Source organism: Thunnus maccoyii, chromosome 15, assembly GCF_910596095.1.
Source record: "Thunnus maccoyii chromosome 15, fThuMac1.1, whole genome shotgun sequence".
Taxonomy (NCBI): domain Eukaryota; kingdom Metazoa; phylum Chordata; class Actinopteri; order Scombriformes; family Scombridae; genus Thunnus; species Thunnus maccoyii.
This window is the reverse complement of record NC_056547.1, coordinates 17,667,503-17,692,485: the sequence shown is the minus strand read 5'-3', so window position 1 is coordinate 17,692,485 and position 24,983 is coordinate 17,667,503. Positions and strand designations below refer to the sequence as shown.

At 40.0% G+C, this 24,983-nt stretch overlaps 2 protein-coding genes across 2 annotated transcripts; one reads left to right on the top strand and one right to left on the bottom strand.

The window, feature by feature from the left end:
- Positions 1-29: 29 nt before the first annotated feature.
- LOC121912973 (cartilage associated protein) lies at positions 30-4,413 on the bottom strand. Its single transcript, XM_042435558.1, has 7 exons — positions 3,589-4,413; positions 2,386-2,535; positions 1,729-1,900; positions 1,411-1,539; positions 1,142-1,287; positions 938-1,021; positions 30-400 (listed from the first exon to the last, which is right to left on the bottom strand). The coding sequence occupies exons 1-7, from the start codon at positions 4,105-4,107 to the stop codon at positions 329-331; spliced, it is 1,272 nt and encodes a 423-aa protein (XP_042291492.1). The 5' UTR covers positions 4,108-4,413; the 3' UTR covers positions 30-328.
- Positions 4,414-4,542: 129 nt separating this feature from the next.
- fkbp9 (FKBP prolyl isomerase 9) lies at positions 4,543-16,765 on the top strand. Its single transcript, XM_042435557.1, has 10 exons — positions 4,543-5,413; positions 6,475-6,620; positions 9,846-10,035; positions 10,134-10,279; positions 11,162-11,351; positions 12,946-13,091; positions 13,194-13,383; positions 14,283-14,428; positions 16,035-16,198; positions 16,294-16,765. Exons 1-10 carry the CDS (start codon positions 5,211-5,213, stop codon positions 16,471-16,473), a joined length of 1,701 nt encoding a protein of 566 aa, XP_042291491.1. The 5' UTR covers positions 4,543-5,210; the 3' UTR covers positions 16,474-16,765.
- Positions 16,766-24,983: the final 8,218 nt, after the last annotated feature.

The window sequence follows — 24,983 nt, the reverse complement described above, 5'->3', positions numbered from 1 at the left end:
GTAGTATTGTGATGGTTACTCATGAAATCTGATGTTTGGGAAGTTATTTTATTGTAAAAATGTCCATTTACAACATACACGGTTCACAGTGGATGAATTAATTCATAAAACAGTAACAGTAACAGTAAAAATATTTATATCTCTATTACCATCGTTCTTGTATCGTTTAGCCACTATGCTGTATGTAAATGCCTCTGAGCTGCATATTTAGTGCACAAAATAAGAATCTAGAAAAATATTCAGGATGTGGAGCTGCAAGTAAAAACACAGTGACCAATCAAAGCCCCTTACAAAACCCAATAAACACGAGCAGTTTTTTTTTCCAGTGTTAAAGCTTGCTTTCCAATGTGGGCTCTTCATCCACTTCCAAGAACTCATCTATAAACTCCACCACCTCCCCCTGCAGACACACAGACACAAAAAAGAACAAACCAAAGATAAGCATCTGTTTTATTTCATAAATGACATTTGCACTAAGTGAATCAGCAGAAATCCTCCCACTCATAGTTCTATCTCAGATTTCTCATACCTGACATTACTTAAGCGATTACAGTCAAGAAGTGAACAGTATTTACCACATGCAGCATGTAATCTGGTTTATGCTGGGTTGCCCTGATGGTCACACTCCTTGTGCTGCATCATAATAATTTAAAGAAATGCCAGTGTCATGCTGCCACCCCATGGAGCTCGGTGATATTGCAGCCTGATAAAAACAGGGCCCACATTGTACTGCAGGGAGTCATGTGACCAGATGGAAGAATCCAGGGTTTTTCCATCATTTACACAACGACAGAGCTGCAAACAACCTAATCAAAACACTAACTGATTTCAAGCAGGTGTATTTTTAAGGATGAACTGTATATTATCTTCCCTTCACTTGACCAAAGATAATCTCTAAGGCACAAACACACTAAACTATGTAAACACAGGCACGCACCTCATCATCGCTCACCAGGCGCTGTTTGGAGAACTCCAGCATCTGTAGCTGCATAGTGGTCTGGTTGTAATACCGCACTGCCTCCTGTAGTACACAGAGGCACAGCAGACAATGAAGAAACTGTGTTCATGTTTGCATTTTGTAAACTGAAGTAGGAATATGAACTGTCTTGGTTTGAAGTGTGTAATCATTAATGTGTCTCACTGATCTCGGGAGGAAATCCTCATCTGTCAGCCCCCACTGCTTTTTGTGGAACTTGTAATAGGCAACATTATTGTTCATGACATCATCGCTGGGGTCAAAGAGCATGTAGCTGGCTGCGCATGGCACCGCGTTTTTCAGGTCATTCACTAAAAACACAACAATTAGAGCTTAATACAGGGATAAACTTTATAACTCCAAAGAATAAGAGCGCTCCAGTGTGTGCCAAATGTGCGTCAGCAATGGCAAAATGGTAACAACATGATACTCACGTTTGTAATAAGCGAACTGTAGGTAGTGGTACATGGTGGCCACAAACTTCTCAACGATGAACCCCCCTACGACAGGTGTCAGCTCACTCTCACACCTTACCTTCCTCTCTAGGACCTCTATGTAGTGATCTGGAGAGGAAAGAAAATAAAACTGTGCATTAGACTTTCAAAAAACACCAAAAAAAACACCACTAACTGCAGAGATAACCAACTTATTGGAGAAGTGGTCAAATGAAAAACAAAAGAATGAAATGCAGTTATGTACTGTATCAACCGGGGAGGAGGCATAGAGGCAGGACATGATGGGGATTAACTGACCTGCTATAGAGGGGTAAAAATCTTTAAAGTCTTTGACGTCCCTGGGGCCTTCAGACGCAGCAAGACACTCATCGTAGACCTTGAAGAAGTCCCGCAAAGCCAGCTCCATGTCTGACACAGAGGTACGGAAGTTATCTCCGTTATACGCCCTCACGGCACGAACGAACAACATCTGCAACAACACATGACAAAAAACAGTCAGAAATAACTGATCATTTTGGGTACGATTGTATTATTGGGGCAACTCACATGGTTAAACAGGATTTTCTTGTCAAATTCAATATCATTTAAACCATATATGAAATTATTTTTATCACTATTGTTGTCTGTATCAGCAGCACAGATCTTCCTTTGATGAGATTTTACTGAGAGACAAAAATATGATTGAATTTTTGTATTTGCGTAATGGAGCTGAACACCTCCTTATTCACTGGGGCCACTGATGTTTCCCTAAAACCACTTCGGGAAGCACTGGTTGTGTGTGACTCCATATTACCACAAGCTGGCATCACATTATATCTGGCACAACCATCTCACAGAGTCAGTGACTGGATGGTTGTTTGTGTGTGTGTGTATGATGGCATGTGGGTATGAATGTGCCTTCCTGTGAATACCAGAGATCATAAAGGGGATGTGTCTGTGTGTGTATATTTATACCTCATAGGATTTTGTTTCCAGGTCTTTGAGGTATTCCTCGGCCCCGGGCATGCTCTTGTAGTACGCCATGTTCCTCTGCATCATCTCATCATTGGGGTGCTTCAGCAGGAAGGTGTGGGCAGCAGACACTGCCTTCGCCAGGTTGTCAGACTGCGAGAAAGAACAAAAACACGTTGTTAACAGCTACTTTACATTTGAACTCATCAGTATAGAAGAAAATGAAATTGGTAAAGTGAGATCCTCAACTGATTTCTAAACCTACTCATGCGGAAGACGTCAAAACAGATGAGCACTAGCATTAGATGGTGATAATATCTGATCCAAAGAAGCCCCATCTTAAGATTTCTACTATTATAATATAAATGTCCATGTAGGTGGGAGGAAACATCAAGTTATAGTCTACCACTATCTAAAGTGAGATTACAAAACTTACATTAGAAGACTACATACTGACTGGTGACAAATTAAAGAAAAATACAACTTAAAGTGAAGTTTGGACCTGTGGGCCTAAAATCCCCCTGTTTTGAAATCAGGTGACTGCAAAGGCCGTAGTTTATGATTCAAATAATTTTCATACTCATCAAACTAATTCAGTGACCAGTCTAAAGGAGCAAGTGGATCCAAACCATGCCAGCCAAGTGGGTGTCACACACCTGTATGGAGGCATGTTAAGGTGTTATGTTTCTCTATTAATTTGCACACATCTGTGCACACACTGTATGATTGTTTGAGTTAATTAAAACAATCACTGTTAAATAACTCTAAATATAATTGTAATTCTAACCTTTGAGCTGAGATTTTAAGAATAGATTGACTGTGATCCAAAGTTTAAAGCTAGATCACAGTGAACCCTTGTAGAAGGATCAGCACAGTACTAATCTTTGTCCCCTTCTCAGGACTTTATTTCCTCATAATAATAAAAGAACACGAAAAAACAAAAATAAAGGGTTTCCTCCCCTTTTGCAGGACTCTGTAGCTTCTGTAGCCAACCTGTGTAGCCGTGGCACGTACGTGACGTCAGAACGTATTTCAGGAAAAATCACAAAGTGAGGTTTTGGAGAAACTCTGGATGCACTAGCACCCACAATGATTTGGTATGACATTAAAAAAAAAAAAACAAGAGTAAACCTGTCACCTAACTGTCGGTGATCACTTAACATCCTTCTATGGATTTAACCCCACATATTAAACATGTTTGCTTACTTTGAAGTAAGCGTACTGCAGGTATCTGTACGGTTCCCTCCTCTCAAACTCATCTATGGTGTCCCGGCTAGGCATGGCTTGTCTGAAAGCAGGCAGCCCCTGTTTGCAGCGCTTCAGGCACTGCGCCCTCTTCACGACGTTCCCAAACGCCCGCAGCTCTGGAAACTCCGCAAACTTCTCCTCGTCGTCCAACCGGACTGAGCTGCAGTTGAGGTTGCAGAAGGCCTCGCTGTCCCGCAGCAGCCTGTACAGCCTCAGAGACATCTCCATGTACTCCACCGTGTCCTTCCACTTCTCCCCGGTGTACTGGTCCAGTGCGTATTTGTACGCCGACTCCAGAGGCATCAGCTCATGCTTGGGAAAGCTCCTGAAGCTGTATTTTTCATATTGCGAGTTCACCGCAGCGATGGAAAATGCGATCAGCAGCGCAGACAAGAGTCGAGAAGAAGTGGAGGGTGCCATGTTAAAGTTTAGTAAATGGTGGAGGGGCTGGCTGGGATGATCCCGGACGGTCGGCATGCGTAGGACCGCCTCAAGTTCCACCACGTATCCGGATAAAGCCTCACCTCCCCCGGGCGCAGGACAGGAGCAGGCGCCCCCCACCCGCTGGAGCTCCTCCTCCCACTAGATCACAAAAGCATAAATCACTGCTGTTGTTCCTTCCACAGACAGTGCAAGGAAAACCTCACAGAGAACTGACCTTTTATAACTTTACATCATAACTAAAGGATAAATTAAATTAGTTTTTAGGGAAGGGGCAAGTTGAGTTTGCAGTTTTGTTCGATTTTAAGGACCAACCAAAGCATTATTCCAATAAAATACTTCTCTTTAATGTTTAAATCTTCTAGGTTACTAATTAGACCCCTGGTGAGAAGCAGTGTCCCTCCCCCCCCTCCCACTGCCACGTAGAGACATTCCTGCCTGCTCTGCCCCCCCCCCTCTATTCTAAAGGCCTACACCACCAACACATCGGGATCCATGCGTAATATCACCCAAGAGCAAGCTTTATAAGTCCTGCTCATAGTTAAACTTTCGCTGCAATTCAGAGGTTTAGCCAGATGTGCGCGTTATCCTTCAATGGATCCAGAGGGGGATGTGGCTGCAGGTCCACAGAGACCCCTACGTTACCACGTTGACACATCGCAGAGGCTTCACTGCGCAAGAGCAATACGTGGTGCCCAAAGCTATCCCATTCAATCCCCAAAGTGCGTCAGTTTAACAACAAAGACGCGGAATCAGACAGGAAGTACGCATTGCAGTTTCAAAATGTGAGCACCACTGGCTACTTAAACTTTGTTTTTATTTGTTTGTGTCTCACGCACATTGGTTCATGCATCTCGCATCCTTATATGTTTTGCTTTTAATTGATAAAACAATGCAGAATGTGGTGTTCAGGTGATCAGTAGAAGCTTTATTTTTAAAGTGTAACAGGATGTGGTGTAGTATTTTGCCTGACTTGACACGTGATCATTCCTACACTGGGACCGGGGGCAGGACTTCTTATCCAAATCCGAGTAGAGGAAACCAAAGTACCGGAGAACGGGGAGACAGCGCGCACACAGATAGTTTACAGGCCGTAGCCACACTTATCTCCATAGTTTAGAAGTTTGTCGGTAGTGAACATGATCCAGTGCGCGCGGGCCGTGTTGTATCTGTCGGTTCTGGTGGCGTTCGCCGCCTGCAACGCTCCTCCGGTACCGTTAGACGACATCTTAATTGAGAAAACTTTCGTGCCAGAGCAGTGTGTGCGCGCAGTCAAAGACGGGGACTATGTCAGGTATCACTACAACGGCATGTTTCCGGACGGCAAGAAGTTCGACTCGAGGTGAGTATGACGCAGCTGATGACTTTATATTGTCGCTTTTAATCTCAGCGTGCAGGTCAGACCGGGTGCACGGTGGGAACTGCGTGCGCGATGCGTAAAAGTGCGCGTTTAGTGATTCGTCCCTGTGAGCCACGCAAGCAAGCAAGCAGGCTGACTGCAGCTCTGGATCCACTTATGCTTAATCCAGAGGCTCCAAAACCTTTTAATATTAACGACCCGCAAATGGATTATACAAAAAACTCTCATTTCATCAGATGAATGATTTTGCAATAAGATGAGAGTTTGTAGAGTTACGTTCACATTGGATACTCAGTCCTCATTCATTTAGATGGAACCCACTTCTCTGAAGGTCCCTTGACTCGACTTTGGGAACCATCACCCCTAGTTATGAGTAATAATAATGTAACTGTATGATACACTGAAAAACTCAGTTAGTTGCTGGTTCAAATTAAATCTCTCATTCTGAATAGTTTTTATTTGATCCCAAAATGATAATAAGAATAAAAAATATTCTATGCATAAGGGCTGCAGCTAACGATTATTTTCATCATTGATTAATCTGCCGATTATTTTCTGTTTAGTCTATAAATTGTTAAAAATTGTTGAAAAAAATTCACCTTCACAGTTTCTCAGAGGCCGCAGGGATGTCTTCAGTATGCTTTTTTTATCCGGCCAACAGTCCAAAACCTAAAAATGTTTAATCTACTGTCACATGTGACAAAGAAAAGCAGCAAATCCTCATTTATAAGAAGCTGAAACCAGAGAATATTTGGCCTTTTTGCTTGAAAAATGACAGAAAGGATTATTCTATTATCAAAATAGTTGCAGATTGTTTTTCTGTTGATCGACTAATTGATTAATCGACTCATTGTTGCAGATCTAATATGAATGAGACAGTGTAAGAAGATCTTGGTGCATTTGAGAGTCTCTTGATGAACGGTTTGCCCAAGCGAGGTTCTAGTTACATTTGCAGTATCTGGAATAAGGCGTCAGATGTACTATCAGTCACCAAAGTCCTCACAGGTGCATATAAGGAATGTGCATGTTTGTGTGTTTCCCAGTTATGACCGTGGCAGCACCTACAATGTGTTTGTTGGCAAGAAGCAGCTGATCCAAGGGATGGACAAAGCTCTGGTGGGGATGTGTGTCAACGAGAGACGACTGGTGAAAATCCCACCTCACCTCGCCTACGGAAAACAGGGATATGGTAAGTATGTCGGGTGTGTGTTTTTAGCTTCCTGCTACTCAAGCACAGCCCTTTGTCCCATCAGTTCACTGAGCGATTGTCTGGACAGACTAAAAGATGCTCATTACAAAAGTTTGACGACAGACTGGAGTTAATTCCTCTGGGGAGTCATTATAAATACACAGATGAGTGAGCACATGACTGGCGCAACTCACCATGACAATGAGAGAATTTAGTCAGACATTGGCAGAAGTATGAGGGACAAAAATGACAGTACTGTGTTGTATTGTAACAGAGTCAACCGAGGCAGAGAGGAAGTAGGCTGTTCCTAAGCGTCCATGTTTAATGATGTCAGAGGGACATCACAGACCAGGAAGCAGGTCAGACGATCAAGACTTTCAGCTCTTAGTGACACTAACGCTGCAAAGGTCAGAGCATCCCTCTGGAGACTTGAGACAATTCAATTTTGTACGATCTGTAAGTGAACATAAACTATCCACAGTAGCGGATGTTTTTCATATGATTGTAGTGATAAGAGGAAAAATGTTAAGGCTCTGTTTACATGTTGAGACCAGTGTGTCTCTCTGTGTGTGTTTTTAAATAGTTTGATAATGGGAGAAGCAGGAGAGAGGGGGGACATGTGTAGACAGGTAAAAGCTGAGGCTGTGTCCTCTACCACCGGTCTGTATTAGAGGGAACATGAGAGAAAAAAAGAAGAAAATAAAGAGAGAGGGAGAGGGAGATTTTGGAGGAGGGAGACAGATTTAAACTGGAAAGAGACCTGCCACCTCAGCAGTAGTAGAGAATTAATGGCTGCTACCCCCACTGTCCCTCCTGCTTCACCTTCTCCTCCTCATCGGTGTCTCCTTTACACTCTCGAAGCTTCTAAAGGCTCTCAAGGCACATTCACATGATGGTGGATCCAAGCAACACTGAGGGATAAACCGTTTGAAACATTTTCTACGCAGAAAAACATGCGAGCTGACATCAGTAAACTGCTCATGTTTGTGAACAGCTGGTTAAGATGTTGCATAAATCCTGGTGAGAACAGCTTTAACTGGACAGACATTGATGTTCAGGAGCTTCCACTGAGGACACAAAGGTCATGCCCTCTTTGATATTTCTGGAAAACTGACATTAATTAATGGCATGGAGACATTTTTAGGCAGTTTTTTTAACTAAATAAATTAAAATATAAAGGGTTTAGTATTTACCAGACACATGTACCTCGCAGTGTAAAGAAGAGATCATACAATTTAACTGTTAAATACATAAATAAAATGTTAACCTTTTTGCTTAAATAGTCAAAAAAAAATTGCACATAATTTGGTTGATGGCTCATCAAAATTTTCTTGGGTGGGTGGGGTTATGCTGAGGGGGATTTTGACTCATTTAAATTCAAATTTTATACATAATCTATATAAAAAGATTTGTCAGGAAGCTTAAACAAAAAACATTAATCTCAAATAAGAAGGGGGCAGAGATGTTTTGTACCAGATATTATCATTATTAGCTTCTTTCCTTCTGCAGTCAGCTAAACACAACCTCATGATCTGAGTATTTCTTAGTTTATATTCAAGTTTTAAGGTCTGTTTTACCAAATGCTATTAATCCTTTAATTTGGGCCGGTAGGGTGATGAGCATTTTCACATAAACTATATCTTGTTTAGTTGTAAGTTTAAGTAAAATCACCCAGGTGTTCAAAATTTTAGGTAACTTGTTAACTTTCAAAACCCTGAAAGTTGTCCAAAGTTAGTGCATCTGAGAAAAATAAAGCAGCAACCTAAAAAGTTTTTCAAAATGGATGGACACTCTTGCAAGTACACCATTTTTGTTTGAATCTAGAATATAGCACCCACATCTCAAAATGTCTCACTTGAACTCGCTGATGTAAATCTTTGTTTGCAACGCAGCTGTTTTAATCAGCATCTTCCCCCATAGCACTCAGTCTTATTTTCCAGAATTTTTATGAGGTAGGGTTGGAAATTCTGGCACAACTTCATCAAACACTTGCAAGTTGCGTGAAGAAAAAGAAGAAAAAGCAGTCAAAACTCAAGCAACACTTGTAGTATCAAGAAAAACTTTATTTTCAAACCGTTTCAGCTTGTAGCCTTAATAGGAGTCAATAGACAATACTCAAAAAACATTTAAATACATTTTTAAGCTGAAACGCACCACATAGTCTAACGGGTGACAAATTAAAGGAAAAGCCAGTACAGGTCTGAATGCTTGACCTCTACAGTGAGGGGATCTGGTGGCTCTGTTATGCTGTTGGGGCATTTTGCTGACATGGTTTGGGTCCACTTGTCCCCTTAGAGGGAAGGGTCACTGCTAATCAATACAAAGTTGTTTTAAGTGATCACCTTTATCCTATGATGAAACATTTCTATCCTGATGGGAGTGGTCTCTTCCAGGATGACAATGCCCCAATTCACAGAGCACGAGGAGTCACTGAATGGTTTGATGAGTATGAAAATGATGTGAATCATATGCTTTGACCTTCACAGTCACCACATCTCAACTCCGTTGAACATCCATTGGAGATTTTGGCATGACGTGTTAGACAGCGCTCTCCACCACCATCATCAAAACACCAAATGAGGGAAAATCTTTTGGAAGAATAGTGTTCATCCTTCCAGTAGAGTTCACAGACTTGTAGAATCAAGGCCAAGAAGTATTGAAGCTGTTCTTGTGGCATGTGGCGGCCCAACATCTTACTAAGACACTTTATGTTGGTTTTTCCTTTAATTTGTCACCCGTCTGTGTATACCAAAGGACATGCAGTAATTATGGTTTCTCACACAGTGATAGTTTGTGGCCATATTGTAAACAAGAATATAAAGAGGGAACACAGAGAAGAGGGCTACGTATTTGGAGATTTATACTGTATATGCATGTATATGTGACACTAGACTAGACAATAAACCAAATACAGTAAATTGATTTACTGACATTTGAATCTCTTAATATATTTCATCATTTTTATCAGTTTCAATAAATGTACAGTATATCACCTGACATCCTTGCTCCAATAATCAATGGCATCTAACCAGATGTTCAGCCAACAGCCCAGTATCTTTAACTGGTCATTCTGTAATTAAACAGGACAAACATTACAAAAGTGAGCCAAATGCAAATACATGACAAATACATGCACTGATGTGTGAAGAATAACAAAGAATTGTTACATTTAGTACTGCTGTTTGAAATAGAAACTGACTGACATGTCCTCCTCTCCCCCATCAGGTGACATCATCCCCCCTGACTCCATCCTCCATTTTGACGTCCTGCTGCTCGATGTGTGGAACCCCGATGATGGCGTCCAGATCAACACCTACCACACCCCTCAGACCTGCTCCAGAAAGGTGGATGTTTCTGACTACGTCCGCTACCACTACAACGGCACCCTGCTGGATGGGACACTCTTTGATTCCAGGTTTGTTCCACGTTATCCCTTATACACACACAGACATTCTCACATATCACACACACACACACACACACTTAACCTCTCTCCTCTGCTTTTCACTACAGCCACACCCGCATGCGCACCTATGACACTTACGTTGGGATTGGCTGGCTGATCGCAGGTATGGATCAGGGCCTTCTAGGAATGTGTGTTGGAGAGAGACGCATCATCACTATGCCACCATCACTCGGATATGGCGAGAATGGAGACGGTAACGACTTCTTTATTCTGATTATTTGTTTCCTTTTGAGTCTAATTACACTGCTGACAGTGACTTCAAGTCTTTAAAGCTTCCACTGCCTGGGGAATAACTTGACATTGACAATTGCAGTGGAAAGCAACAGGTGCTGTTGTTGCACACTTGAAGCATGAGGGGGCAGTACAGCACACACATCATGCATCTCCAGAGTTTTAACTCTCTTGTCACACTTAGAAACTTCCCACTTCTTTTTTTTCCTTTTTTTTTTTTTTTTTTTTTTTGCAAAAACAGCAACTTTTCACATCTTCTTACCTTCACAAACTTAAAAAAAAAAGTAATTTCCACAATTGATTTAGTCCATTTTCCAGCACATCACACTTTCTTAATTTGGGTACTTGAATTTCTAGACTCCAATTTGCTTCTTGCTCACCACAAATTAACAACAGTAATAAAATCAGGAAGATGTTTCCTCTCATGTTCCCTCAGCACACCTCAAAGCTTGTAACATGGTTGTATGACCACTTTAAGTGACAGTATTTACTCACAACAGACAATATTTTTGAACTTGAGTGTGAAAGTTAATTTTTTAATTATTATTTTTCCCAGCTCTACCATATTTCCAAATAACCTCCATCAGTACAGAAGCAAAATATAGTCACATCCAGAATGAGGGAGCGTATCAAAGTGAAATAAATTATAGTCCAACATTAAAATTAGGCCTTCCTTTATACAGTTATGCCAGCACAAAACATAAATAGATAAAAATATGTTTATACATAAAAGATCCTCTTTATCTGCGTCTCCGTCTCCTAACTGTTTTTGTTTTGTCTCCTTTTCCCTGGCTCTCCTTTCATCTTCCACCCTTTCTTCTTCTTCTTCTTCTTCTCTCTCCAGGTAGCGACATCCCAGGTCAGGCGTCTTTGGTGTTTGACGTTGTACTCCTGGACCTCCACAACCCCAGAGATGGGATCGTTGTGACCAATCAGATTGTACCCAAGTCCTGCACGAGGAGGACTGTCGCTGGAGACTTTGTGCGCTACCATTATAATGGCAGCCTCCTCGATGGAACATTTTTTGATTCCAGGTGTGTGTGATTAATTTTAGTTATCTTACTTAATTACAAAAAAAAAGGTTAATAGTAAATCTTTGGGTCACAAATAGTCTGTTGTTCCTCAAGTAGCCTCAGGGTGGCAGCTTTTCTCTGTGCACTGAAGACATATTGAGAGATGAATCGAAACTTAAAACCACCAGTGGAAATTTTCTGTGTGCATCCTCTGAATAGTTTCCTTTCTTTTAAGTTTTTCCACCTTAATGTTTTTGGAGCATCAAAGAATACAAGTCTGAGAATAGATTATTTAAATTCTTGAAAAGTATTAAATATTGCAGGTATGCAGTTATCAACGTTCTTGTTTTCTTATCAAGTGCATGTCAGCTACAGAGAGAAGATGCAACAGTATGTACAATATGATAAAAAATAGGTTGAGGACTCTCGATACACTGATCATTTCCAATACAGGTAGAAAAAATATCACAAAAGTGCTGCAAATATGTATGTATGCAGAAAATATTCACTGAGTAGTTCACTTTTTGAGATAAAGGAGTATTTGCTTGAAACACCTGCTGAGATTATTTACAGCTCAGGAAGTTCTCCACATTTACTGAACACATTTGAGATCTTTTTTCTCCTTATGACCTTCACAGCCTTGTAGCCTTTCTTGTTACTTTTAAGAAATTGTTTTGCACAATCTGTACAGAAGTCAAGGACTCTCTTGCTGCACACTGAGACAAGACCAAACAGGAGGCATCTTTTCGCAGAAAGCACATATGTTTCCTTCTTGTCGCCCACAGTGTTAATGCCGTCATACAATTATTTTTCTTAGTAAGTCGAAGCTGTTGGCAAAATTCTACCATATATCTGTTTAACTGTAACATGCACATACAAACCACAAATGTTCGCACCTGAAACACAAACTGCTGGTTGCAGTTTAGTCACAGTGGTTTTGGGGGTAATAATTTCTCCAAACCTGCTACTGACAACAGACTCATTTTGCATCCTGTACTTATTTATATAAGATTTTATATTATAGTACCCCGAACATGTGATTTAAGACTGTGTACTGTCAGCAAAAGGCAATCTTGATATTCAGTTCCTAACTTGTCTGTGATTGTTTTCTATATGATGGTGTTAGTATGACTTTTATCTTACCCTATGTACTTTACTGATTTTAGGTGTTGGACATGTGACATAAACATTCCATAGTCTGCATGTCACCTTATGTAATATGGTATAGCCCTTCTGGGGGGCCTTTTAGATACAAACAATGGATCCATGGTCAAGATTGGAGCCGTTCCAGATGTGGTATGTTATGATACATAATATGTTGTAAGGTAGCTGTCAATCACTTGATGGATGGCCCCTAATTGAATTAATGCCCATGGAGAACCTATGTTGTTCATGTGATAAGATACAGATGTGTAACCCTATATAAGTTACGCACCGACAGTGGTACGGTGCCCAGACCATCTTTGTACATGGAATGGACCCGATGGCCATCGTCTAATACATGTCTTCAAAATAAGAACTTCGCCAGCTCTTCCTTTGAACGATACATCATCACACATCCTTCCTTTCAGATGGTATGATGATAATATTTTTGTTAATATTTTCCGCTCCACAGCTACTCTCGTAATCGTACTTATGACACCTATGTTGGTCGGGGCTACGTGATCTCTGGCATGGACGAGGGTCTGATTGGAGTGTGCATTGGAGAGAAACGCACCATCACCATCCCCCCACATCTTGCCTATGGAGAGGAGGGCACAGGTGTGTGTGAAAGGCTTCCATATACAGTTATATGTATCAGAAACAGTTGAGGTTTTTCATATCTGATCCTTTCTTTATGTCTTATTGCCTTCTATCTCTCAGGCACTAAGATCCCAGGTTCAGCTGTGCTGGTGTTTGACGTTCACATCATTGACTTCCACAACCCATCAGATAACACTGAGGTCACCATCGTGTTCAAGCCAGATGAGTGCGATAAGCAAACGAAGAAGGGAGACTTTATCAAATATCACTACAATGCATCTCTGATGGACGACACATCCATCGACTCCACGTGAGTGAAAAAAACAGAGAGAAAAAGAGAGAATGGTAACATCATCTCACATTAAGTGGCTGAAGTCTTGTGTTGTAAACAGTGCATGAAGGTCAGTTGATAGCATAGTTGGGAGTTTAAGAAAGGACGATCATAACTCATAACTTGTGTGAATAATGAGCGAGGTGTACCAGCTCCCGTATGAGTCAATTTCTCACTGTATACTCTCATGCACACTGCTTTTTCCTCAGTGCCTTTAAAACAACATATGCACTTTCTTAAACATCACCGTTTAGGGTAGTAAGAAATCTGTAGACTGCTGTACTATGATGTTGTACATAGGATGAGGTAAAAGGGTTTATAAATGTTAAGGGGAAGTTGTGTTGGGTTACTTTTATTGTTATTTCAACAGACAACACTGTAGTGAGTGAGCTCATAGTGCAAGCAGGACAGACAGGACAACACTGAATACTTATAACACCGTCACATGAATAAAAACATTAAAATACACAAAATGTAATAATTATGAAAGATAATCTACATCTTTAAAGAATGCTTTGAAAGTCTTAAGCTGTCCTTGACAACGGTTCCAGCCCAAAACTATTGTGGTTTCTGGATTCAACCCACGCTGTGGCCTCTGACTCACTGAAACATCTGATAAGATGTATGCCTGAACTCCTCCTCTGACCTGGTGTCACAAATTATCATCCTGCCCTTGACAAAGCAACAAAATCAACAAAAAAAGTTATACTGACTTGATGTAAATTACTATGGGATGTCAGGAGAATAAACCTGTCACATTCTCACACAGAGAAATTTAGGAAGGAGTAAGAAAATTATCAGAAATTATGATCTGGTAAGTGCATATAAATACAGTTATTCCATATGTATCTGTTTCACTCCCACTCCATTTATTTCAGGTATAATTATGGAAAGACGTACAACATCGTCCTGGGAGCCAACCAGGTTGTCCCAGGGATGGAGGACGGACTGATGGACATGTGTGTGGGAGAGAAGAGACACCTTGTTATACCTCCTCACCTGGGCTATGGGGAGAGAGGAGTCAGTAAGTAATGCACACACATACTATACATGTACACACTCATACATATAAAATTTATTGCAGTTATTTGTGGTGAAATGTGTCTCTTATTGGAGAGATAGTCGCGTTGCATTGCTTTTATGTGAGATTACCTTAAATTTACCTTATCCAGCTATTAAAATAAGTTATAACCTCTAAAGGTCTCAGAGATATCTCCAGAATATCTCTGCACAATCCTCTAAATTTACTATTTTTGAGAATAGAATATGCTTAAATTTGGTAGGGATTTACATCAAAATACACATAGTGACAAACACATTTCAAGTAAATTCAGTCGGTCATGAAAAAAATAGCAAAAATCTTCAAAAACCTCCTGTTTTGCAACAGCGAAGCTTCTATGCAAAAGAGATGAGTCTCATTTTTCTACAGACAATGTTTTTAATAATAATGTAATGATAATTTGTTAAAATTTTCAGAAATCTCTCATTCCTTCATTTTGACTGAGAGAAAAGACTCGTACGGCGCAAATAATGATTCTTGAAGAAGAAACAAAACACTCGACTTTTGTACAGTGGACTAAACAAGACATACTTAAATGTTAAGAGGAAACAGATGCTGTCTCTTAAAAAGAGAATCAAAGAAGAATTGTTATGTTAGTTATAAAGTCTGCAAGATTTTATGAACAGCAATCATGATTAGGGTAAAAACAGATCTATGACTCATGTTGCTGAACAGACTTCTGTGTCCAAACACTTTCTTACCAATTAAGAAGTTTTAGCATCATAGCAATAGTTTGACATTTTGGTAAATGGGCTTATTCACTGTCTGTTGTTGAGTTAGAAGATCAACACCATCTGTCCATTAAATATGAAGCTATATCCAGCAGCTGGTTAGCTTAGCTTAGCAGCTAGCCCGACCCTGTCCAATACATCTGTACAAAAATCTAAGTGTAAAAACAACACGTTTTGGTTTTATGTGCTGGTCTATTTCTTGGAGGTTAGTGACTTCTGTGGTGGAAAATCTTCAGATGGGCCAATACATCTTCAGGTCTCCCACAACATTTTTAAAACTCACAAAAACTCACAAAAATAAAATTGGGCCTGCTGGCCTTTAATCATACATCATAAGCAGTTTACCAAAATATCATATTACTGATGAACCCTTCTGTGTACTGTCTCTACAATGACTGCACACTGTTGATTCTTTAATTAACTGTCCTGTGTAGTGTCTTTTGTGCTGACACTGACATGACTATTTACACACTTCCTTGAGTCTTTTCGTCAATTGCCAACTAGTGAAGTTGTTACCTTCGGGCAGAGCCAAGTTAGCTGTTTGCTCCTGTTCCAGTGTTTATGCTAAACTAAGCCAGAGGAGGTCAAAACTCCAGCAATACCTGTAGTGTAAAGAACAACTTCAATGTGAGACCAAAGCGTTTCAGCTTGTAGCCTCCAGATAGCTGAGCTAACCAGCTGCTGGCTCCAGCTTCATATTTATTGTACAGACATGAGAGTGATATGGATCTTCTCATTTAACCCTCATCAAGAAAGTGATTAAGTGTACTCCTCAGCATGTTGAACTATTCCTTTAACGACCAACCTGTCACAGTAAATTTGTGTATGTGTCTGTGTAGCTGGTGAAGTTCCAGGGAGTGCTGTGCTTGTGTTTGACGTCGAGCTGGTAGACATGGAGGAAGGACTTCCTGAAGGCTACATGTTCATCTGGAATGACGATGTGTCACCTGACCTCTTCACTGAGATGGACACGGACGACAACAAGCAGGTGGAGCCCTCTGAGGTATGTCCCAACATATATCTGAAACATTTTATCTTTTGGCTCCTGTCTGTTCATCCTCAATTTACCCTTTTCCTTTCCTTTCTTTGTCTCTATAGTTTACTGATTACATCATACGGCAGGTGAACGAGGGTAAAGGTCGCCTGGCTCCTGGTTTCGATCCCTATCGCATCATTGACAACATGTTCTCCAACCAGGACCGTAATGGAGACGGGAAGATCACAGAGGCAGAGTTCAAACTTAAAGCAGATGAAGCCGCCGCCCATGACGAGCTATGACGGGAATGAGAGTAAAACTCCGATAAGGGTGTAGGGTGAAGGGTCAGACAGTCAGCGAAATGGGAGGGGGGCTTCAGGGATACGTACTGTATGTGGGTGGTAGAGTAGAAGAGGAAGGGGTTGTATTTGTAAAATAAGCAAGTGTGGAGCGGGAAATGTGCCAAGAGAGATTTTTTACTTTGAAGACTGAGATGATGGTCTAAGGACATCTTGTCCGTAAAGGATAAGGCTGGCGATTGTCTATATTTTTCTTATTGTCAACAAATCTCATGTGCAGAGCCAAACCAACAATTAACTGATCTACTAACAAGTATTGTGTGTTTATCCAAAGCCTGATATATTGTGTTCCTCTGTGAGAAAAACACTGCTGAGCTGGGTGACATGTTTCTTTACCCCGAAGAATACGGTGACGGTAGTTTGTTTTGAAACGGCTCCAGAGAGTAACAACAACGATCACATTTCCAGTCTCTAGAGAGTAGTTCTGTGTACTGCAGACGCCACTGCTTGACTTTGTGCTACATTATAAATTTATAAAAGAACTTCAGTACAAAGTCAAGAGGTTGTGATATGTAGCACAACAAGCTAGCGAAGCTCTGTAAACAGAACCACGTTGATGCGCATGCACAGTGGCGTCTGCTGTACGTACAACTACTCTCTGGAGATTGAAAACTGATGATCACTGTTACTGTCTTTGGAGCCGTTTCCAAACAAATTATGGTGATCACTCTCTTTGGGTCAAAGGAACATGCCACCCAGTGTGACATTGTGGCTCATTAATGTGTTTTTTATTAGTTTTTGGACAATAATGGAGGCCTACGGGACAGAGGAATAAGATGTATCAGGCTTTGGAAACACACACAATACTTGTAAGTAGGATCAATTCATTGTTGGTTTGGGTCTGCACATGAGATTTGTTGACAATAAGAAAAACATAGAAAATCGCCAGCCTTGTCCTTTAAAGAGCCAAATGAGTCTGAGAAGAAAGAGGGGAGATTAACATATGAGAAGATTGTTTTGAGAGCTAAATATTGGAAAGAAATCACCTTATTTGAGGTCAACAATGATAGTGAATGACTTTTTTTACCTCCTCTCTCATCAAGTTCTTTATGCCGTGTTGTATGTGACTTATTTTTTTTTGAAGGGTACAAAAGCACTCCTGTGTGAGAGAACAAACCAAGGCCTCACCCCACAAAGTCCACATTCAACACTCCTGCATCCTTCCTGACTTTTGTTGTTGTTATTGTTTTGTGGTTTTGCATGAAACATTTCATTTCTGTCCGCTGGGTATCAGCTTGTCTCTGAAACATCTGACAGTCTTCCAGGAGCAATGAGTCGACCATCACTCACTGTAATATACTGTGATGGTGGAAATTGAAATTGTCTCTGAAGGTTACCACTCATTTATTATTGAAAATAGGTGATTATTTTAAGTGAGAGTTTTAAGTTAGAGTAACATTTTATTTACATGGTTTACAGCTGAAACCTTCCACTGTTTTACTTTCAAATGTCAAGATGCCTTCTGTGTTTTCTACTGTTAAAAAAATCCTAAAATGTAGTTCCATGGCCTGTTTTTGTCTTCATCCAATGTCAACACCCGATTGCAATTTAGGACTTTGTGCTTTTGTGTGTGTATGTGTGTGTGTGTGTGTGTGTGTGTGTGTGTGTGTGTGTGTGTGTGTGTGTGTCAGAGAGAAAGAGAGAGAAAAGTGTGTGTAAAGGTTGTTTTTGTTTTACCTTTTCATTCAGGAGAATACTGAGGCTTGATCATGAGAATGTCAGTGCAAAGTTTAATTTGATTAAATGACCTGACCTAAAAGAAGACTAGATTGTGTCTCTCCATTTGTCTTTGAATTTGTGCCTTAAACTCTTATCTGCTTCAGATATTTTTCAACTTTAGTTTTGTTGCATCAACAAACTTAACACATAACAGGACAACTTTAATTTTTTCATGTATTTATTTATGAGGAAGTTAAGTTTCAACTGCAGTCCTTTGGCGAGATGTTCTGAAACCAATGAAGTGATGGTTAAAAGTTATAGACAGAAAGCGACATGATGCCGTAAAGACAATAGCAACAAAATAAACATTCTCAAGACAGTGCACGAGCCATGTAGTGCAACAGGAAACAGCCAAACATCTGTACAATAATACAGCAACAATATTCAGTGCATGTAGCCATGCAGCAAGACAAAGCAACGAAACACAACCAAGTAATACTGATAATAAGTTTATCCCTAGCAACGTTCATTATAAATTTGTAATCTAAATAAATTTAAATCTCATGTCAGCCATATCTCAAGGGGGCACCCTCTAACCTGGAAGGAGATACTAGAAGACCTCAGAGATGAGCACAAGTCAGGAACTTTGGTTGGAGTGTACAAAAATACAAACCAGTTTTATTTGGTTTTTATAAAAATGAGTAATACTGTAGAAGCGTGTGGAATTGTACCAAACAATACACACAGCACTTCAGGTTAAATAAACAGCTGCATAACCAGAAGAGATAGATAAGGTGTTGTTTGAACCAAATACTACACAGAGCACCTAATGAAGAGATAGATGAGTTGTTTTCGAAAGGTCCGGTTACAATCTCTGGAGAAGCAAATGCTCTTGTTGCCAGGTCACTTTTACCTATGCCGATCATTGACACACCCAAAGAATGTCAGGCCACCAGACAATCAGGAAATATCTGGGAATAGACTTTGCACACAGCATGCAAAGACGAAATTAAGAAATGTCCTACTCTTATTGGTCAAAATCCAAGTGATCATTTACTCACGAAAGTGCCAAAAGTCACATCCGTTTTGTTATAAATACAGGTTGGGTGTGAGTTGAAAGGCTGCTGCATTGGTGATTTTCTGAGTTTTGTATATTTGTGTGTAATGAAATAAACTCCCGTTGGTTGTTTGTGCAGCTCTCTGGTCTCAGCATTTGGTGTGAACATCTCAATGTAGCCTGATTTGAAACCCCTATAATACAAAATACAAAAAGTAAAATACAAAAGCTTGAGTAAAAAGTCAAAAATGCAAAAAAAAGGCAAACTGACAAAAGGACCTCAAGTGACGACCCAAAAAGGAAGCCCAAAAAGAGAGACCCCCAGTCTCTCTTGGCTTTTCTTTTTATATCAGTACATCTCCCCCTTCTTACATTCCTACACCCATATATGGTCTTCCCCCAGGACACCTACCAGCTACATGCTCATGACTTTGCACAAAACTATGACCTTTCTTTGTCTGTCACATACAACACATTCTGTGGAACATTTGAAACTTCTACTTTTCTACGTTTGAGGTTAAAATTTTAGGGATGTTTGGTAGTTGCTGGAAATCACAGCTTCTCTTAGGGCCTCAAGTTCTCTACCGGTTGTCTATGTCTTAGGTGATTGTTTGTGTTTGTTTAGTCCACTTGAAAGTTCAGATGTAGTTCAGTAAAAATGGTGTAAGACATTTGGCCATGTTTTGACTTATCACCAATTATAATTAAATAATTTAGTCAGAAGTGGGTTTGAGTGGAGTTTGTCTCGGCCACTTATAGTGGATCTTTCAACAATATCATAAATTAAAGGGGCTTTTTTTGTGTGAAGTTTTTCCAAACTTTAATTGACAGTCTAAGAATAATCAATTTTGTGATTTTTGACAATATGAATACGCTTAAGTTGACATAAGTAATAAATTAACATAAAAATCTTGTTATTATTAATGGAGAGTGGTCATCTCTTCATTAATATTTATGTTTTTATGAACGTCTCCATGGCATAAACCATCTTAACCCCTTTTTCTCTCCAGTGCTCAATATTTGAAGATTGTGGCTTTAACCAAGACACTGTGATCACTGTCTTTGCTATCCCATGCACTAATTTTCTGTTCTGTATCCCTTTAGGATATTCCTCTGCCATTACAGTTTTCTTCTTCCTTTCCATCCTCTCCTTTGTTTTCTTTTATTTTTCTCTCAGTGAATTTTACTGTTTCTAGGGAAGAAATGTTTACATATAAAACGAAATAATCTGATCACTGGCCTCTAAGAGTTTGATTGTGGGGAACTACAGATGCAAATTAGCTTCAAGCTAACTCCAGTGCAGTGCATCTTTAATGTTTAAAACTGCACACTGTCCCAATCAATAAATCAATAATAAATCAATTTAACTCAGTAATGGAAGTTCATTTCCTGCCTCCTTTGAAGCAGTAATGGCAGAGTCATCCTTGCCTCACAAGCAGACATGCACAAGTGCAATCATGTGGAAATGTTAAAGATCAAAGCTTAAGAAGTGTATCTTCTTGTTCGGTAAACCCAGGTGCCAGCCACAAAAGTGCAAACAGGAAGTGGGGGAAGAACCTTTATACAAATGTCTATATTATGTCTAGTTACTGCATGTGAAAGAGTGAATATAATTATTTTTTCCTCAACCTTTAAGGAGAAGCCTTAAAGAGGTAGAAGTTAGTGGTTTTTAACTCAGCTAAGCAGGTTGCTAATAAAGGTTATGACTCATGATGAATTGAAAAGATAATTACTTGACTGTATGTGTGGTTTGCAGCATTCAGACTGTGGAAACTGAGTGGAAAATGATTCACTGTGTGTCACCATTCACTCTGGCATTAAAGATGCGGTTTCAGACTGTTGCGAATTCAGTCCGAAATTAGGCCAATAAAGGGTAAACGCTGTTTGTCAGTTAGCTCAGCCACTGTTTATCTGCAAGTGGTTACCACGTCATGGTTGCCTCTGTCTGTTCTGTGGTTTTTCACTTAGGTTTTATTCAGGAAGCACATGTATCTGTATCATATCGGGTGATGCCTTCAAATACTGCCTTCAGTCACCAATGTACAGATCTTGAATGCGAAGAAGCTCACTGCGTAGGACTATTTCCAAGTGAATACAGTCTTATCAAGTGGTTTATTCAGTTTATAAATCTCTTAGAATATGTGAGATATTCACTGATCATATTTCAGGTGTTTGAAATAAAACATTAAGAATTTGTGTCTTATTAATCCCTTACTGCCAAAACTAGATTTTCTTTGACATAATTAGTACACAGGAGTAGTAGTGAGGAGAAAATGCCCATTGTGCACTGCATTGTGGGACACTAGTGTCAGCATCACACACAATCATCAGAGTGATGTGTAATCAATGGTATGAAAACTGACAGCTGAGTTTGACCTGTGTATCACTTCATTCTTCAAACCTGCTCAGGATTAGTATGCAATATGAAATTGGGACACAAATGATGTGCGACAAACTTATGACGTCGGTTTCATCTACATATAGCACCAGTCAGAGGTTTGGACACACCTACTCATTCAAGAGTTTTTCTTTACCTTTACTATTTTCTACATTATAGAACAATACCAAAGTCATCAACACTATCAAAATACCATGATATGTTCTATATTTTAGATTCCTTAAAGTAGACACTGTTTGTTTTGATGACAGCTCTGCACACTATTGGCGATATCTTAACAAGCTTCTTGAGGAAGTTACTTGGAATGGTTTTCAATTAACAGGTGTGCCTTGTCAAAAGTTAATTGGTGAAATTTCTTGCATTCTTAATGCATTTGAAACCATCAGTTGTGTTGTGCTGAGGTAGTGTTGGTATACAGCAAACAGCCCTATTTGACTGCTTTTGTAATCCATATTATGGCAAGAACCGCTCAGAACATTTCTCTTTACTGCTATGTAAAGAGAAATGTCTGAAGTCCATCATTCCTTAAAGAGGTGAAGGTCAGTAAATCTGGAAAACTTCAAGAACTATGAAAGTTTCTTAAGTGCAGTTGCAAAAACCATCAAATGATGAGTCATCAATAATGGAACTGGCTCTCATGAAGACCACCCAAGGAAAGGAAGACCAAGAGTGACCTCTGCTGCAGTGGATAAGTTTAATAGAGTTAGCAGCCTCAGAAATCACCAATTAATACCTCAGATTAGAGCCCACATCAATGCTTCCGAGAGTTCAAGTAGCAGACACATCTCAACATCAACTGTTTCAGAGGAGACTGTGTGAATCCAGCCTTCATGGTCAAATTGCTGCAAAGAAACCACTACTGAGGGAGACCAATAAGAAGAAGAGAATTGCTTGAGCCAAGAAACTCAAGGAATGGACATTAGACCAGTGGTCTGATGAGTCCAAATTTGAGATTTTTGGTTCCAACTGTCTGTGAGACACGAAAAGGTGAATAGATGGTATCAGCATGTGTGGTTGTGATGATGTGAGGATGCTTTACTGGTGACACTGTTGGCAATTTACTCAGAATTCAAGGCACACTTAACCAGCATGGCTACCACAATACTTTGCAGTGACACGCCATCCCATCTGGTTTGCACTTAGTGGTCCCATCATTTGTTTTTCAACAGGACAGTAACCCAAAACACACCTCCAGGCTCTGTAAGGGCTATTTGACCAAGAAGGAGAGATGTTGGAGTGCTACATTAGATGACCTTGCCTCCACGATCACCCAAACTAAACCCAACTGAGATGGTTTTGGATGAGTTGGACCGCAGAGTGAAGGAAAAGCAGCCAGCAGGGGCTCAGCATATGTGGTAACTCCTTCAAAACTGTTGGAAAAAGCTTCTGTAATCACCAGCTGTTGTTGAATCACTCTAATTCAGGCCTATTTAGTCAGGAATGCCTGACAGCTGGATTACAACGAAAATGTGTGGGTGCAAATAGGTGTTGGAGGTTTGAAAGTGCCACAAGATGACCCTTTCTCAGGCTATCTCTGAAGGAGGCCCACTCTGTCAGCTGAAGGCACTCGCCCAGTTTTATAGGGTGGCTTCATGCCCTGACCCTAACATTTTTTGCAAATTCAACACATATAGTAAACCTTTCAATCAGAATATGCTTATTATAGATTCTGTACTCAACTTACACCTCTATTACAGGTGCAGGTTTCAATCAACAGATCTAAAACTGTCCAAAACTGTCAATTAATAAACACTGCATGATTATCCTTATCCTTATCCATGATCAGTTTTCAACACGAGCCAGGAACTTTGGTTGGAGTGTATAAAAATACAAACCAGTTTTATTTGGTTTTTACAAAAATGAGTATTACAAAATATAAAAAGTAAAATATAAAAACTTGTGGGTATGTAATGTAATGTAATGTAATGTAATGTAAAAAAGAAGAAAAACTCTCTAGGACTTCAAGAAGTCAAAAAAGCCTTAGAGGAAAAAAGACAAAAAGGCCAACTGGCGAAAGGAGCCCCGCACACCACCAAAAAATACCCTGAGGCTGTCCTGGTTTTCCCTTTTATTTCAAAATATCTCTTGCTTCTTACATTCCAACACTTATATGTGGTCATCTGCCAGGTTACTGTTTGCTGGCATTACACAAAATAATGATACTTCTTTGTTTGTCACTCACAACACAATTCGTGGAAATCTGGTAGTTAAGATACTTCTACATTTTTAACAATTGAGGATAAGAATATAGGCATGTTAGCAAGGTACAGGAAACCACAGCCTCTTCTAGGGCCTCAGGCTCTCTACCGGTGTTTGTTTATTTGCACGGTGACGGTTTGTGCCTTGTCCATGCCTTGTACAGTTATAGTTCAGCACAAACTGTATAAGACATGTTTCCATGTATTAATTATATCAATTTGTCATCAATTTTGTCAGACGTAGGTTTGAGTGGAGTTTGTCTCGGCCACTTATGGTGGAGCTTTTAACAGTTTGACACTTTTGTGTTTGCTACATGATTCCATATGTGTTACTTTATAGTTTTGATGTCTTCAGTACTGTTGTACAACGTAGAGAATAATAAAAATAAAGCCCTTGAATGAGTAGCTGTGTCCAAACTTTTGACTGGTACTGTATATTTGAACTACTTGGCTTTCCATACACACACAACATCATTCAACATATTTCTGACCATCATGCTTCCTGCAGCATGACCCCAAATCCAGGGAACAAATGGAACAGTGGCTTTCAGGGGAGCCCTATTTTCCGGTGTGCTACTAACCATGTCACATGCACACACATACATGGACATGTGCAGTCAATTGAAGGGTTACTACAAAAAACATTGTACTGTTACTATATACACACAGTCAATAACATTTCACTTCACACAGAGAAAATCTAGCCATGCAGGTACCACAAGGAGACAAAAACATGTCACTGTTGCAGTGTTTTTATATCACTTGAGCAACAACAACAAAAAAACTCCACACAGGGAATCAACCAATGGTTGTACATCTAAACAGACCAGACTTAGGTTACATCACATGATAACATCAGAACACCTGTTGGTCTTACACGAAACATAGGCTAGCAAGACAACAGCCGCACTCTACACAGTGTAGAGTGTCAGAGCAGCACCAAGAACAAGGAGGTGTTATTTAACGCACTGTCTGTAAGAGGCCTTTTCTGTCTCTGTTGACTACAGCCAATGTTTGGATCTATTATCTGGTGACAGATCTCTGACTTTCTTAATGAGGGATGGCTCCGCACTATGTGTTGAAAGCTCTGGACTTATCAGTTGAAGAACTGCTATCAGACATCTTTGTATGATGACATGTT

Excerpts from the sequence above, each read along its gene's own strand:
- LOC121912973 (XM_042435558.1), bottom strand. The coding sequence starts at position 4,107 with ATGCCGACCGTCCGGGATCATCCCAGCCAGCCCCTCCACCATTTACTA. Across the intron at positions 1,022-1,141 it reads AGGATTTCCTCCCGAGATCA|GAGGCAGTGCGGTATTACAA; the intron begins GTGAGACACATT and ends TGTGTACTACAG. Across the intron at positions 401-937 it reads GCCTGGTGAGCGATGATGAG|GGGGAGGTGGTGGAGTTTAT; the intron begins GTGCGTGCCTGT and ends GTGTGTCTGCAG.
- fkbp9 (XM_042435557.1), top strand. The coding sequence starts at position 5,211 with ATGATCCAGTGCGCGCGGGCCGTGTTGTATCTGTCGGTTCTGGTGGCG. Across the intron at positions 10,280-11,161 it reads ATATGGCGAGAATGGAGACG|GTAGCGACATCCCAGGTCAG; the intron begins GTAACGACTTCT and ends TTCTCTCTCCAG. Across the intron at positions 13,092-13,193 it reads CTATGGAGAGGAGGGCACAG|GCACTAAGATCCCAGGTTCA; the intron begins GTGTGTGTGAAA and ends TCTATCTCTCAG.